Below are 15,648 nucleotides of genomic sequence, written 5' to 3' on the forward strand. Positions count from 1 at the left end.
GTGGCGTCTGTGCTTGTGATGAGTTTATACCTGTTTTAAGGCACCTGTAACTGAGTCCGAAAACTTCCGAATCTCGCGAAGTCGGCACTTCGTTTAAAACATTCTTGTACTAAACAGTAGGAAGTCGAGGAGCAGCCCTGTGCACGATGCTGTAAAGGGGAGAAACCATTGTGGACTTCGATCTGCTCGATCACCTGTCGAATACGAACGAGGAAGTAACGCACTGGTGTAGCCGCTTACACACGGGAGCCATTTCCACCGATGGCCACTTTCAGCATAGTTTCCTTCAAAGTGTATTCATTCCGTGTAACGACCAGTGTTGTGTGAAATTGGAAATAAACATTACATTTTGTAAAGACAACAGTTTCCGTGTGGACTCGCCGGAGGACGTGGGGCAGGTGTCGTTCGTGTTAGGACGGTAAGTGGCGCAAGCATCGTTTTCATTTTTTTTATTGTTTGTTTAAATAGGTTATTCGTAAAATGTTGTCAGTTTTCCATCCAAGTCTGTCTTTGGTTATGGAAACACGTAAACATCAACTTTCCTCGGTAGTGCAAAACCTTGGATAGCAAGGTAAACTACGTTGAAACCCTGACGTCGTTTAGCGCAGGTTTATCGTGTTGTGAAAGTTTGTTTTCGTGAGTTCAGATGTTAATGCTGGTTACAGGCTATACATGTTACAGAATAATATTCATATTAGTTAAATGTACACTATGATTATTGTATTAAATACATTATAGACTATAATTGTGTGGGCGTCACAACGCTATCTGAGATTTGAAATCATAAACGGTGGAATCACAAGCTCTTTTCTGAGAGAGAGAGAGAGGGAGAGGGAGGGAGAGAGAAAGAGATTAAAATTGTAGTAAAGTACACAAGTGTTTCCAGAGAAACAGGACTCCTTGGACAGAGTTCCTTCATCAGCTGTGCAAGCAAAGTGCAAAGGAGAAGGTACCACTATATATATATATATATATATATATATATATATATATATATATATATATATAATGAGAGAGACAAAATAAGTTGATATCTGGCTGCTGCACCTGTTCACACAATGTCTGTGGCTGGATGCTGAAGGCCGTGTGGCTCTAGCCTCTCGGCCCCTGTGGTGGTCGCCCACTCACACGCGTTTGTAAGCTCCAATCTGGCAGGAAGAGAGAAGTGAGCTGCCAAACAAAGACCAAACTGCATTTCAGGCTCTGGGATGTGATGCTAGTAGGATGCTAATTTAAATCTTAACTAGTGAGTTTCACTGTTCTGTTTTCTCCCCATTTCCACTGACTGCTCACACGTTTAAGTGCAGGAAGCGTTGTATATAAAGACAAAATTATTTTATTGTTTTTTTTTTTTTTTTTTTACAATGTAATGACACTGAAGCTCAAGTCTTTGTTATTCCTGTTTCTCACGTGTTATTTTTATTATTAGTTAGGTGTCTTTGATGGTATGTGGAAATGTGAAAATGAAATGCTTGTTAGCGTTCACAATGACCCAGTTTTTTAAATCAACACATTCTCTTTTTCAGATGAATTAATCACTGTCAAACATTACAAATAATACCTTGGCTTCTGCTAGCAGTGCAGAACTGCCTGTCCCTCGGTCTGCATTGTTGCTGTCAAACCTCTCCACCATGGCTAACATGACCGTAGTCATATCCAAGAACGGGACCCCTGTAGAGGACCAGATCTTCCTCAACACGGTGGCTGCCCAAGCTCTATCAGGGATATTTGTTTGGTCTGCCTTGCTTATCACCTGTCACCAGGTAGGTTGCTTTTCTTTTATTTATTATTTTTATTTTTTTCTTTTACAGCGGAATGTAGTCTCCCTACCTCACTCAAATGTATTGCTTGCTCAACACGTGACCAACCCAGCTTCTGACATTCAGTTTAGTTCCAGAGCCTTGGGGGTGCAAAATCTGAATAACAAAACAGGAATTCGCTGCTGCTTTTAAATGTGGATGTGTGGCTTCTTGAGAGAGCCTCTGGGTTAGCACTCTCTCTGGGTTAGCGCTCTTGCTGGGTTAGTGTGGTTGTGGAGGAGATCTGGGGACTGCAGGGCTCACCAAATGACAGTCAGCTGCAGCCCGACGCGAGAACACGCAAATAAACAAACAGGCGGCCTGGCTGGAGGACTCGGGCTTTGTGTGGAGCCCCACACACACACACACACACACACAGACACACACACACACACCTCCTCGTTTGCCATAGGGTGACAGACTATCTGTAATTTGAGCACGTCTCCCTGTCTGAGCAGGTGTGAGAACGCTGACCTGTTACCAGCCTTCCCTCGTGCTGCTCCCTCCACCACAGCTGATCAATGGTGGGATTGTTGGAGCTGAATGAAAAATCTGTCCGCTGGTGCCAGACAGGTATTGTTACTTCCTTATTACGGTGTTGCCCATTAAGGATGGCACCGGTCGTCCTTGGCCACAGCGAGCAGCCTCAGATTTGAGGGGTGGTTAAATGCAGCGTGTTATCTGAGAGGATAGAGGAGAGTGTAAACACTGTGTGTGGTGATAGAATGGGGAGTTTGGATTTAATACTGGGTTGCCAAAGCATGTTTGAGGGGGTTATATCAGTAGCAGTCATGCATAAAGCTGATCAGGACTAAATGTCCAGTGAAGTATGAGATGGAATATTGTATCGCTGCCATCTCCAGCAGACAAAAAAAAAAACATTTTGAGTCCAGAGGTAGACTTAATGTGTGTCTGGTAAACTAATCCCTGTGTCAAGCCAGTACATGTTTGTTTAACAGTGACGGGTAACGAGGAGCTAATCACAGCACTGTATGTTTAAATGAGTAACATGTTTTCAAATATATGAGCTAGATTTCCTCACTATGTTGAAGCCAATGAAAAGATGATACTTAGGTTGCTAATGTTGTTTAGCATAGACGTTGCAGTGTTGACCTTTACGCTTCATTTACCAACAAATTAGATCAATAATTTACTTCTTTATCAGATGTGAGTTTTAACAGCTACTGTGAAAGTTCCAAACAAAGGTGCTGAGTGTGTGTTTATTTGCATGTGCAAATGTGTAATGGAGAGCTCGGATTTAATATATATATTTTTTATCATTGAAAACAGTTCTTCATACAGTGATATATTAAGAAGTTACACTTTTGTAGTGCCAAGGCCCCAAGACTCTTTACAGTCAACACACTACAGGTACTTGTTTAAGTTAGGGGACATTGTTTTGAATAAAGTAACATTGGCTGATTCTTATGCTTGTGACTGAAGCTATCACCTTTTGGGTTGTTTAAAACTTGTGCTGACTAAAAATTCATTCCTCAGCTTATGCTAACGGATCCCTTGTGCATCCTTGATGATGTTGCTTGTTGTAGAATTCATAACCTATGAAAAAATGCAGTATGGAATATGGTGTCTCATGGACACGCGGTGTATTTGAGCTGCAAGTACTCCAGCTACTGGGGAAGAGGTCAGGAAGAACAACCCTCCACCAGAAGCGTGGAGGACACTTTGAGCAGTTTTGATTTCCTCCAAAGCTTCTCATCCTTCCTGCGAAAGCCTAATGCCTTCACAAGAGGCTCAAGCGTTAGGAGTGGATAAACAATATCGGGTCTGTGTTCAGTTATTGAAAATGAATGAAACATGAAATGGCGTTCCTCTGCAAATAATGATTCTCTTCAGTCCAGTCTGGCTTCAGACCAGTGGCCAAGCAGCGTCACTACTGCAGCTTCTGATGATTAGAGAAACGCAGCCTGTTGAGGTGGAAAGAAATGTGTGCAGAAATCACATGTGAATCCTGAGGGGATTAAAAGGACTCTCGATGTTTTCAGTATTCTGGTGTCAGTCCTTATTTTCTTATAAATGATCTCTGTTTTTTCAGTGCTACAAAGTAACTGCAAAGTCTGACAATCTATGTCTTCCATAAGCTTTGCTCTTAACGTACTAGTTTGATTCAACGGCATTCCTGTCAGTATCCTGCACTAGCTAGACACCAACTGTGACTTGAATCATCTGTGGATTCAGTCTGTGCTTCATGCCCAGAGTTGCTGAAAGGTGCCTTATGTAGAAACACCATTTCTATTGTATGTACTGTATGTAAATAATATAAAATGCTAGGATTTGTTTGTTTGTGGGACAACTTATCTTTACTATGTCCATGTTGGACTGACACACATGGAAGAGCCTCTGCCTAAGCCATTGACATGAAACGGGGAACTGAAGACCTGAGAAATGGTCAGTTTTAAACAATGTATTACTACCCAAAAATGTCCAGAATCACAACGTCTTTCATATTAGCACTTCGGAGACAAACTCACTGTCCCAGCTGGGATGGAGCATCTGCATGTGCTTCCCGTCAGCACAGCCAGCCTCCCCAGCCAATCATGAAGCGGCTGTGGTGATCTCGAGCAGGTCATAAGCCACCAGTGCCTGCCACCATGTGTGAATAGCAACCACAAAACTGATCTATGTGCTCTTACCTATTTAGTGAATGCACAGGCCATCCTCTCGAGCTCTCTGGTGATGTTCCAAGCGTGATCAGAAGAACTGAGTGGTGTGAAGCAGCAATCCAGACTGTCCAGGTTCCACTTAAAAGAAATAAGAGGAGACTTCTGTGAGATGAATGCCCATTACACCCAGTATCACAGACGCATTAGCCACCAAAACTGCTGATAGTGCTGCGTTTCTAAACCTTGCCAAGTCTGACCAACCATTCTTTTTTTTTTTGGCTGCGAGATCTTTAGCTCAGTCCACTCAAAACAACTTTTCAGGGGCAGCACTTGGGCCACATTACTTCTTTCTTATTCTTAGTTCTAGTAGGAAGCTTTCCTAACATCCAGAGCTTCAGTGAACGGAGAGACTAAAGTTTTGCTGAGGCCAAAAATCAACAGTTCTGGGCTATTAGGCAGAAACTGAGTGTTCTACCAGTGTGTCTGGGTACCGTGTGTACAATGTGTGGAATAAATGAGCTGGAAACCTCCTCTTGTGTCAGATGGTCAAAGTTTAATTACTTGTAATATGGGTCTGTCCCAAAAACATTTTGTCTTGTCACATCGTGTTTTCAGTGGGCTGTGGATGGTGTTACAGGTTATCAGTGGTTTCAAGGCTTCCTCTCCTATTGTAGCCGCTTGATCCACTCCTGTAAAACACAATATGGACGTAATTGCTACATTGTGATTTTTTTGCTACCCATTGTGATTGCGCTGTGCTTCATAACTTAAACAATGAATATTAATTCAATACAATAATAAACCCATGATGTTATGTGGGCATAGATTGACCAGCACCATTCTGACCAAAACTCTTTTCCTTTGTTTGACTATGTAAGTGCTGTGATTAATCAAAACAACTATTGAACACCCGTTGGACGCATTTGAAATTGGGATCTTGCAGAGCACAACAACCAGTAATTTATTTGCAAGTGCTGACCATGCCTTCCATAGGTGTGAGATTTGTCAGAGAGAAAAATAGGGAAATTTGGGCGTGTAAATGGGGAGAAATAAGGGTGGCGTTTCTCCATAACTTCAGTTATTTCATAACTCAATTTTGAAGGCTCATTTGCACATTCCACTTGTGTGTGACATCACTGTCACCAAGGGCAGTTAGTTAATAATCATGTGCGTTCAGCCCTATGAAAGATGAATCATATGTTTGGAGGAGCTTGCCTTTGTTGAATGGAGCAAACCAAGCCCTGTAGTGAGCTTTGTTCATACTACAAGAACAAACATAGTTGCTCCCTTGGTAGCCTTTATTGATTCAGTAAGGTATAAAACATTATTTAAAACGTACGTGAACGCTCTCCTCCAAGCACTCCTACAGTGTTTCAGGGGCAAAGGTTCATGAAGTATTGAAGTTAATATGCAAGTCCTCACCATCCTTGAGTGGTGGGAAGCCCTAGCTCAGCGCCCGGGTAGCAGTTGGGGTTCAGCGCCTTGCTCAAGACACTTTAGTCATGGGCTGGGACCTGGGAATTGAACCCATGACCCTCTGGTCACAAGAACCCTTCCCTAACCACCAGACCACCAGGGGACATGAACTCTGAATCAGGGTCTTCCTCGTGCTAGGGAAAGATACTATCCTCTATACTAACGAGGACAGTATCTCTAATTCTAAAGTTCTTTTATAATTTGGTAGACACTTAAGACAGAATGACCAATGCCGTGTAGATGCAGGGTTCCAACGAGGCCCCTGTACAGCTGAACAGGTGCTGTCTGTGACCAGGTGTGCTCGGCACTGCAGCTGGTGAGTGCAAGACACTAAGCATTAATAGCAAAATCAGGACAAATAAATCACAACCCATTCCTTACAAACAAAAGGGAAAAAACATTAGTGACTGCAGACCGAGTCACTGGCAAGAATGATCACCTTGAGCACAGCTCCCTCTTCCTGGCATTCTGGCCTTGTGGAGATGGGCGGGCTGTGAGCTTATTTTTCTTCGTGCAGTATGGGAGAAATGGACCACATCAGTGGAGCTGCAGAGTCACCGTGGTTTTCTCCAGCATCCAAATACATCAACCCCCCCCCGCCCCCCCCCCCCCACGTTGAAGCCCAGGCAGAAAGCACAATCTCACGTCTGACTTTGTATGAGTCACCGTCCATGCGCACGGGGATGCTTGTCTGTAATGCTGACTGTAGAGGATGACGGATATGTCTCACTGAATATACAGAATTTTCGCATGCCAAAAAGCCTTCGTTAGGTAATGCTCTCTATGTGCATATTTTTAAATTACTTTCAGAGATTTTGGTTTTTTTGTACATTCGCATATCTAACAACCATTTAATGCATTACTGTACCTGATGTTTAATAATTAACTGTAAAGTATGTGGTGGGTGTATTAAAACAGGTGAGTAGTGATCAGGGTGGCCAGCACGTACCTGTGAGTGTGTTTGCTGGGATAAATGTGTCTTGCTTCTCTTCTTTGTGCTGTCAGCGTTTTTTCCCCATTTTCAAACTCATCTTCCCCATATCTGTGGTCATCCTCAGATCCAGCTCGCTGCCTGATTAAATGTTTTAATATTCCCATTCTCTTTTTCATCATCATGTTCTTTCTAGAGCCAATGTCTTTGCTTGAGGCAAAATTCAGGAAATTGTAATTCCTAACCTGTTTTCTTCAGTCCCTGTGGTGTTTTGAAGCACTACATTTAAAACCTCTTGGATTTGCTTTACTTATTTACTTTGGGAAGTCTCTCAGCATTTTCACAGCGCTGTCTAATTAATTTTACTTGTGTGTGTGTGTGTGTGTGTGTGTGTGTGTGTGTCAGATCTACTCACACCTGAGGTCATACACAGCGCCCAATGAGCAGCGCTACATCATCCGCATCCTCTTCATTGTGCCCATCTATGCGTTCGACTCCTGGCTCAGCCTCCTCTTCATCAGTAACGACCAGTACTACGTCTACTTCGACTCGGTGCGGGACTGCTACGAGGGTATGTCTGCTGCGCTGCCTCTTCAGCACGGAGGATGTGTGGTAACGGCCGATTGATCCCAGTGCTCCTCAGTTTTCACACGGATTTATCCATCTCATGTTTTTACACTGCCCTCTGTGAGAAGAAACATGCTCTAGGTTCTATTAGCACACAGGAATCCATACAGGTGCAGCCTTCAAAGGGACTTTAGCTTTTGATAGTGAACAGATATTTATTAGTCACATTATGTACTGCTGTAATTTAAAATCTGGCTACATCCAGTGGCTGAAATGTTAGTATCACTTGTAACTCCAAGAGTCTCTAAGCTTTCCTGAAATAGCTGCAATAGAACATGTCAGATTAGCTTGGACACAACCTTGACCATGACCTGTATTATATCTAGAGTGAAGATGATGATGATTAAGTTTATCTTTCTTTGTGATGCCAGTGTGTTCTCGTGTAAGAAAGGTGTGTGTGAGACAGTCTAATGTTTTTCCTCGTGTGTAATACTATGGTTTGTCTTCTTTTTCAGCATTCGTGATCTACAACTTCCTGAGCCTGTCCTTTGAGTATCTGGGAGGAGAGAGTGCGATCATGGCAGAGATACGTGGGAAAATGATTCGGTGAGGGGCAGTCTATTCCCTCTGGGTCCACACACACACGCGCGCGCACACGCACTTCCCACCATGCTCTCACTGCACATCTCCAGTGTAAAGAGCGTCTCATTCAATGACGTGATGCCAGATCTAAGAGGAAATCTAAATGTTCAATGAATTTAAACATGAAACTAAAGCTAATTCCAGTATCTTTGTACTAATTTAAAACAAAAATAGACATTGAACAATAACGCCTCTCTGCAGGCGAGAGCAGTGTGTTTCTGCTGTCATACTGTCAGGTCTTTTTAAAGGTGTGTGTGCCGTCCTGGCCGTGGCACTGCTGTCACAGTTTGGCCATTTCTTCCCTACAAAACAGGTGCAGCTCAGTCAGGCTGGAGTGGCATTGTGGGTAAATTGTTATATTCCAGGCACTTCTGGGATATTTCCCAAAATAAAATGACAAACCTCTAAAATTGCATGAGTAAAAACATTTTTTTTTCTGTGGGATATCTTGAGTATCTTTTTGCTTTTCATGTGTTGTATTTTATTTTATTTTTTTAGGTTTTTTTTTTTTTGGTCAGATTCTCAATTTATTCTTGCATTTCTCAGATACAGTCTGAAACTGCATGTAATCATGTTGCCGTTTAAACCCTGACCTTGGTCATCCATCACTTCGGCATCTGCATTCAGGTGCTCCTCAAAGACCTTTATTGCCTTATGGGTGTGTTAGATTAGGATCATGACTTAAAGTCAGCACCACATTTCCTGAAGCTGTTCATCCTCTAGATGTCTCCTCATGCCCCTGGGTCCTCCTAACAGCACCGAAGGCTCCTCATTGTGCTGTTTACCTCACCATGCAGTGCACACCAAAGAAATGTTAGGCCTGAGTTCAGTTCATTCTGTTCACCATCACGACGGGCAGATGGGGGCTAATTAGCATTCTTTTTGCCATTTGTTTATGCTTCTGGGGTGTGTTTCTAACATCAGGGTACTTCCCGCACTTTTACCCCTTGCTTGAATGTTGTTGGTTTCAAATAAAAAATGTAAAAATGTGATGGACTGTTCCATCCTGCAGAAATTTGTTTTGTACAAATCCTGAAGAAGGTGGTGGAAGGTGGTGGAAGGCTGGTGGAAGGCTGGTGGAAGGCGGTGGAAGGGTGGTGGAAGGGTGGTGGAAGGCGGTGGAAGGCGGTGGAAGGCGGTGGAAGGGCGGTGGAAGGGCGGTGGAAGGCTGGTGGAAGGGCGGTGGAAGGCTGGTGGAAGGCTGGTGGAAGGGCGGTGGAAGGCTGGTGGAAGGCTGGTGGAAGGGCGGTGGAAGGGCGGTGGAAGGGCGGTGGAAGGCTGGTGGAAGGCTGGTGGAAGGGCGGTGGAAGGCTGGTGGAAGGCTGGTGGAAGGGCGGTGGAAGGGCGGTGGAGGGCGGTGGAAGGCTGGTGGAAGGCTGGTGGAAGGCTGGTGTTCATTAGTCACTGTATTTGGTAGATCTGCCCACACTGACACACTCACCTATAGCTAAACTTGGGCGCCGTACTTAAATCATCACGCATATCCTCTTGATGGTTCTCTGTAAACAAGGATACGCTTCTCTGAATGTAGCCTCTCTCTCTCTCTCTCTCTCTCTCTCTCTCTCTCTCTCTCTCTCTCTCTCTCTCTCTCTCTCTCTCTCTCTCTCTCTATTCGTTTCCCATAGGTCAAGCTGTCTGTATGGCACCTGCTGTCTGGCTGGTATGAGCTATTCCATTGGCTTCCTAAGATTCTGCAAACAGGTTTGTTTCTCTGTTAACTGAACATCTTTGTGGTACGTGTTCCTGGGAATGTCAAATTAGTAACAGCTATACGTTGCTAAAAGCACCATGGACAGTTCTGTCTATTGTACATTGTACAAAAAGTTTAAAGATGTTTAAACATGAAAGGTTTACATGTACAATTTTGGAAAACGTTAGCCACTTTGTCACCAAAAACATCTCCTACCCTGAAAACAAAATGACAGCCTGTCAAACTGCAGCATTAGATCTGCATTATGAATCACTGAGGTCCATCTGAAGTTCAGGTCCACCTCCCCCTCGTACATCTGCACGGTTCTCCATCTGTCTGGGGTGGGTTGCGGGTATGTTCTCTGGTGGAGCATTCGTTCAACAGGGCGCATGACTAATTCAAACACCACCTCAGTCGGTTTTCCTCCGTTATTGTGTATAAGAAAATTGTGAGGAAGCGTCTGTTTGTAGCATTTTCTAAAACTTTGGCCATTCTGTGATCTAAAATATCATGTATCCTGTTCTCATAAAGTGACAGGCATATAAAAACGTTTGTCCATTTCCCTTCAGATAATAGCTAGCGGCGAGCGTTCAGGAAGCAAAACAAAGCGTACAGATCTGAGCAGCTCTGTAATAAACAGAGAAATAATAGGAGCTGTCAGATGGGCGCAGGCTGCGCACAGACGGCTGTCTGGGACTCTCACAACTGCCCTGATGGAGATTGGATTTGAGAGCTGATCTTTAAAAACATTGAGTTGTCTGCAAAATCAACTTCTTTTTCTTTGTGGCTCTTTGCTACATGTTTATGCGGAAGCTCTCGGACGAAGTTCGCTCAGTGTGCCGTGGGTTTCGTCTGTTTTGTTGTTAAGCTGCTGTGTCATGTCTGAGGGGTCTTGTCCACTACATAATGGGACATAACCTGTGTCATTAAGTGTCATTACAGTCTCTGATGCCACAAATCACTTTATTCACTGAAGAAAACTAACCGTCAAGCCCTAACATTCCATTAGCTGTTTAGCAGTGAGTGAGTGAGTGAGTGAGTGAGTCTGTATCTGTCCTTGAATGTAGTGTCACATGTTCCATTGTGGTGATGTCATTTAGGCCACTCTTCAGTTCTGTGTTGTGAAGCCAATCATGGCCATCATCACTATCTTACTACAAGCCTTTGGAAAATATCACGATGGAGATTTTAAGTGAGCTGCTTTTATATTATCTCACCCTCCTTCTCTCTCTCTCTCTATCTCTCTCTCTCCCTCTCTCTCCCCCTCCCTCCCTCTCTCTCCTAATTTTTAATGGTTGAAATTATGTTGTAGACAGCCCAGTGCTGTCTTCCCGTGAAGCGAAGTAAAACTTGTTCTGACCATGTCTCCCCTGTGCCTCCCTGTAGTGTGAATGGCGGCTACCTCTACATCACCATCATCTACAATATCTCCGTCAGTCTGTCCCTCTACGCTCTCTTCCTCTTCTTCTCGGCTACCAGTGACCTCCTGAGGCCTTACGAACCCGTGCTGAAGTTCCTCACCATCAAATCCGTCATCTTCCTGTCATTCTGGCAAGGTGGGTGGCTGAACCGTCCATATTCATGTCATAAATGTACAATAGGAAGTAGTCTGAAACAGGAAGTGTGTAATAGGAAGGCCAGTGGCCAGTTATAATTCATGGGTGGGTCATCATTCTTAAAGCCCATGTGAGCTGCCCAGGTGTTCGCTCACTGAAAGTCAGGTTTGCGCCCTACGTACCTGTGAGGGTACCAGAGGAAGCCACTGACCGCGGTCACGTTATAAATGAAGAAAATGATGAACCCTGTTATTTGTTTAAACTGGCCCACAGGCATGCTGTGATCAGTGATGACCGTAGTACAGAAAGCCTTGATGTATTTTTGTCCTGCTGTGTTCTTCAGGCATGGTTCTGGCCATCCTGGAACGCTGTGGGGTGATTCCAGAGGCACTTGTCATAGACGGCCACGAAGTGGGGGCCGGGACCGTGGCGGCCGGCTGGCAGAACTTCATCACCTGCATCGAGATGTTCTTTGCCGCCATCGCGCTACGCTACGCCTTCACGGACAACGTATACCAAGCTAAGAAGTGCTTCGCTCCAGGTGAGTAGACACCCGTCGGCCGTATGGCCGAGCTGATCCTGGATCTGTTTTGAAATGCTTTCTCTGGTTTTCCAGACGAGTTCAGAGCAAAGATCATTGTGTCTCGACAGGGTGGTTGTAGCAGCAGGAATCACTGCTGTCAGTCGTGTTTCAGAGGATCTTTGTAAATTTCAGCTCCCCTTTGGTGCTTAGAGAGCACCTGATGACCTCAGTTTACTGAGTAACAGAACTGAGGCACAGGCGGTGGTATAAAAAAAAACATTTTTTGAGGAAAAAAGAAATTGGCTTGTACCATTTCAACCAGTAGTTTTGTAGGGGTTGGAGTTCAGCTGACTGTTGGGTTGAAGATGCAGGAAGAGAAGAAACTGCTCAGTGCTTTTGGAACGTGAAGTGTTTTAATCTTTGTTCTGTTTTTGACGAGCCTCCGCTTTTATCTCGCCAAGGGCTTCGAAAGCACCTTCATTTCAAGCGAATCAGTGCTGTTTGGCAGTGTGCAAGCGTCGGAGCTGCAGAGAAGATTTCTGTTTAATATTCCTCGATTTCAGGACTAATAACCTGGCAGCAGCTGAATGTTAAACACCGCGTTAGATTTGTATTATAATTCGATGGGGTCTGCATGAAGTGCAGCTCGAGGTTTACCTCAGAGGTGTGTGCGGAACCGCACCCGCCTAGGCATGCATGTCAATGTGTAATCTCAGGGGGAGGTCCACCCTCGGCCCTCCTACCATAGTGATTACAGAGGAAGCATCTGATGGAATACGCCGTTGGCAAATTTATGCAAGAGGTTTCGTGACTAGCCATTTGAATGCCTGAGACCTCTCTGTTCTCACATGCATGAACTGTCAATTCCCTGCTAGTTTCTAAGGCTTTGTTGGGGGATTGGCGGTGTAGCACCGCTGCTGATACACTGACCTTTAGCTACCGGAGGGAGAGGGTGGGAAACCTCAACGGAAGTGTCCACTCACACCTTCAGGTTAACCTCTGCTCCCTGACCTGGGGCTTACAGCCCCCCGCCGCCCACATCACACCCTGCATCTGACCCCCAGACTAAGCCCCCTGCTGGGGTGGAGAGGTCAACGATCAGGCCGGCTGAACAACAAGTTCTAACTGGGGAAGATAGCAGCTGCTTTCAGACAGCCTCGCACGCCGTCCACTAGGGGGCAGGAGACCTCCCTTCGCAGTCCCGCGTACAAGCTTGCATCCAGCCACGCCTGAGCGGACACGGTTAGGTGGAGCTTTGCGGGTGGTGCTACGTTGTGCTACTCCTCCATTGATAACCCCTCGTTACATGTCGGGCTGTTGCCTCCAGCCAGTAAGCCTGACATCTCCATCGGTCATCGGGGAATCATAGAAGGGGCATGGCTTGGTGTGGACATCAGGCAGCACTGGAGCTCTGCCCATCTCGGACGATGTGGTCTTGAATCCCCGTCTCTGTTCGATTGTGCAACTTGGAAGTGCACTCGTGCACTCCTAGCGTGCCTCCAAAGTCCAGATAATGGCATGAGAATCCGTGCAGGGATGAGTGCTGGAAACAGTGAGGGCTTATATAACTCAGGCACAGGATTTGCTCAAAAAGCCATTTGAAATGCAGAGGTTATGTAACTTGGCAGTCCATTGTTAAAAGCCTCTTGTTGGGAGGGTAAAAATATGCACATTATGATCTCATGTCTGATATCTTTATTCTGCTTTAACATTATATCCATCTTTCCAACTCTCGTTCTCGTTCCAATGTCACCCGGATATATTTACACAAGAAACGATATGCATTGCATTGTTCCCGTTTCTTGACACAAGGGGGTGTAATGCTTGTTTTTCCACTAAGTATACCTACAAGGCCTTGGTCATTCTCTCTCACGTTACCGTTCTTTTACAGTAGAGGACTCATAAGCTAGAATAAACTCCTACTTTTATGCATACTTGTATTTCCTAGGATGTGTAACACAAAAGCCGATATCAGATTAGCGTGATGTGAATGGCCGTGAGAATACCCTTCCCTCCGTGTGGATGTCTCTCTAATTTCATTCCTCCGCTTTGTAGATAATGTCGCCCCCATGCACAGCATCTCCAGTGGCCTGAAGGAGACCATCAACCCAGGAGACATGGTCCAGGATGCCATCCACAACTTCTCACCCGCCTACCAGCAGTATACCCAGCAGTCGACCCAGGAGGTGGTGCCTCCGTGTCCCAACGGCAAAATGGGCCCCAGCATCACAACCAGCTCCAAGAAGTCAGACAAAATCACTCTGATCGACACGGATGACGAGTTCTAGGGAGCAGCGCTCCCTGATGGCGGAGCTGGCTCCTCTAGTGCTGGAGAACAGGCCGGCAACCCAGACAGGAATATTTCAGGCTGAATGATCTATATGTTTGGCCTCACATTACTTAATGCCAAATTGATCCGGGTTGCCTTAAGGGTTTGCTAATGAAGGCATGTAAATAATGGACTTGTGCACAATGCCAGCACAAATGAGTTCATTAAGTCACACAAAAGGATTATCACGCAGTGCTGTATTACTCTGGCCACCCCTTCTTCCCTGCCCCCTCCCTTGCCCAATCCTGACTGTGCTACGGTGAAATGTGAGGCAGGGTCCTTGGTGGGAGGGGCTGGGGGGGGGGGGGGGGGGGGGGGGGGTACTCAGACAGCTCTCTCCGGCTTCAGAGAATGCCTCTGCGTCACGCCTGTTTGAAGTATTTGACCAGCGGTCCTCCGTCGGTATCTCCTGATGAACGGAACCATCTCTCAAAGACGGCCTGGCTTCAGAGCGCACACTTCAGAACGTTTACCTAGGCCCTTGGAGACACTCGGTATCTCTCACATCATGGACAGGACGGAGGGCGTTCGTGCTGCTCGTGTGAGGAGTTCATCTATTTTCTGCTCATGCACTCAAAAATCAAGGAACTTCAGCAGGCTTGTTCTTCAAAGCAACTTGTGCTCCTAACTGTACATCGTGTGTATATACCTCTACTGTTTGGTTGGCTGTACAGGTGATGTTGGGGTTTATATGGGGTATTAATTGTTAATATGCTGAATCATAGTGTGTTGTCCACTCTTCTTTTGTGTTTGGTTTTGCTATATTAATCTTTTTTAAAAGTTACCAAATTCTGTAATTTCAAGTCAGTTTTCCTTAGGCTATCAATATTTTCACAAAGATCAGAAATACTGAAGAGAAAAGTCCACCTTAGCCGAATGTGTGGATGAACATGTAACCATAGAGCAGAGCTCTCCACACAGCTCTTCTCACAATCACACCATCATCACTGTACTTGTACAGTAAAAACAAAATACAAAATATTCAGCCACAAACTCTGTTTACTGAGTTTCCATAGCTTTTTAAAAGGAGCTAAGATGGTACATAAAATAAGGCCTTTTATAAAATTTGCTCATTATGTATTTTGGAATGTACTTTGAACTTTAAACTTGGTCTTACAGCAACACTTCTGTGTAGGGAACATCAGCCCAACTGATTACTGACCTCGATCTGAGTTTTAATAAACACATTGGTGTTAGAAGCTCGGGTCATGAATGCAGTTTGATTTTTTAATGTTTCTTGTGCCAATTATTATTGCCTTACAAATGAGTGTGTCTGAGAGCAAGATTATACTTACATTTCTAACAGTATGTGCTTAATTATTAATGGACTTAGGGAGGCAGTGATTTTAATAATGTAAGATATTGTGTATGTTGCTATTTTGTGGATTTTAACTGTTTACTTTTCTCTAATAAAAAATGCGGATGATGGATAATTATGGTGTTTCTTTATCTTAATATTTATAGTATCGTCTATTAACAACAATAACAGCATTGGTAACACAATATTAATGCTA

General features: G+C 44.6%; 1 protein-coding gene across 2 annotated transcripts; it reads left to right on the forward strand.

Moving 5' to 3' along the window:
• Positions 1-6: 6 nt before the first annotated feature.
• Positions 7-15,567, forward strand: tmem184a (transmembrane protein 184a). 2 transcript variants are annotated; one of them, XM_077009222.1, is made up of 9 exons: positions 7-418; positions 1,527-1,763; positions 7,233-7,398; positions 7,910-8,000; positions 9,662-9,737; positions 10,827-10,918; positions 11,113-11,282; positions 11,626-11,823; positions 13,861-15,567. In XM_077009222.1, exons 2-9 carry the CDS (start codon positions 1,632-1,634, stop codon positions 14,091-14,093), a joined length of 1,158 nt encoding a protein of 385 aa, XP_076865337.1. In that variant the 5' UTR covers positions 7-418; positions 1,527-1,631; the 3' UTR covers positions 14,094-15,567. The 2 variants fall into 2 exon arrangements, with proteins under 2 accessions (XP_076865337.1, XP_076865338.1); XM_077009223.1 differs by lacking the exon at positions 7-418 and adding an exon at positions 2,258-2,372 and having other exon boundaries at positions 1,625-1,763.
• The last annotated feature ends 81 nt before the right edge of the window (positions 15,568-15,648 follow it).

Source organism: Brachyhypopomus gauderio, chromosome 6, assembly GCF_052324685.1.
Source record: "Brachyhypopomus gauderio isolate BG-103 chromosome 6, BGAUD_0.2, whole genome shotgun sequence".
NCBI classification, from domain to species: Eukaryota; Metazoa; Chordata; class Actinopteri; order Gymnotiformes; family Hypopomidae; genus Brachyhypopomus; species Brachyhypopomus gauderio.

Bases quoted from the DNA above. Each gene is read 5' to 3' on its own strand.
- tmem184a (XM_077009222.1), top strand. From the start codon at position 1,632: ATGGCTAACATGACCGTAGTCATATCCAAGAACGGGACCCCTGTAGAG. The intron at 9,738-10,826 runs GTTTGTTTCTCT...GATGTCATTTAG, and splicing joins TCCTAAGATTCTGCAAACAG to GCCACTCTTCAGTTCTGTGT. The intron at 11,283-11,625 runs GTGGGTGGCTGA...TGTGTTCTTCAG, and splicing joins CTTCCTGTCATTCTGGCAAG to GCATGGTTCTGGCCATCCTG.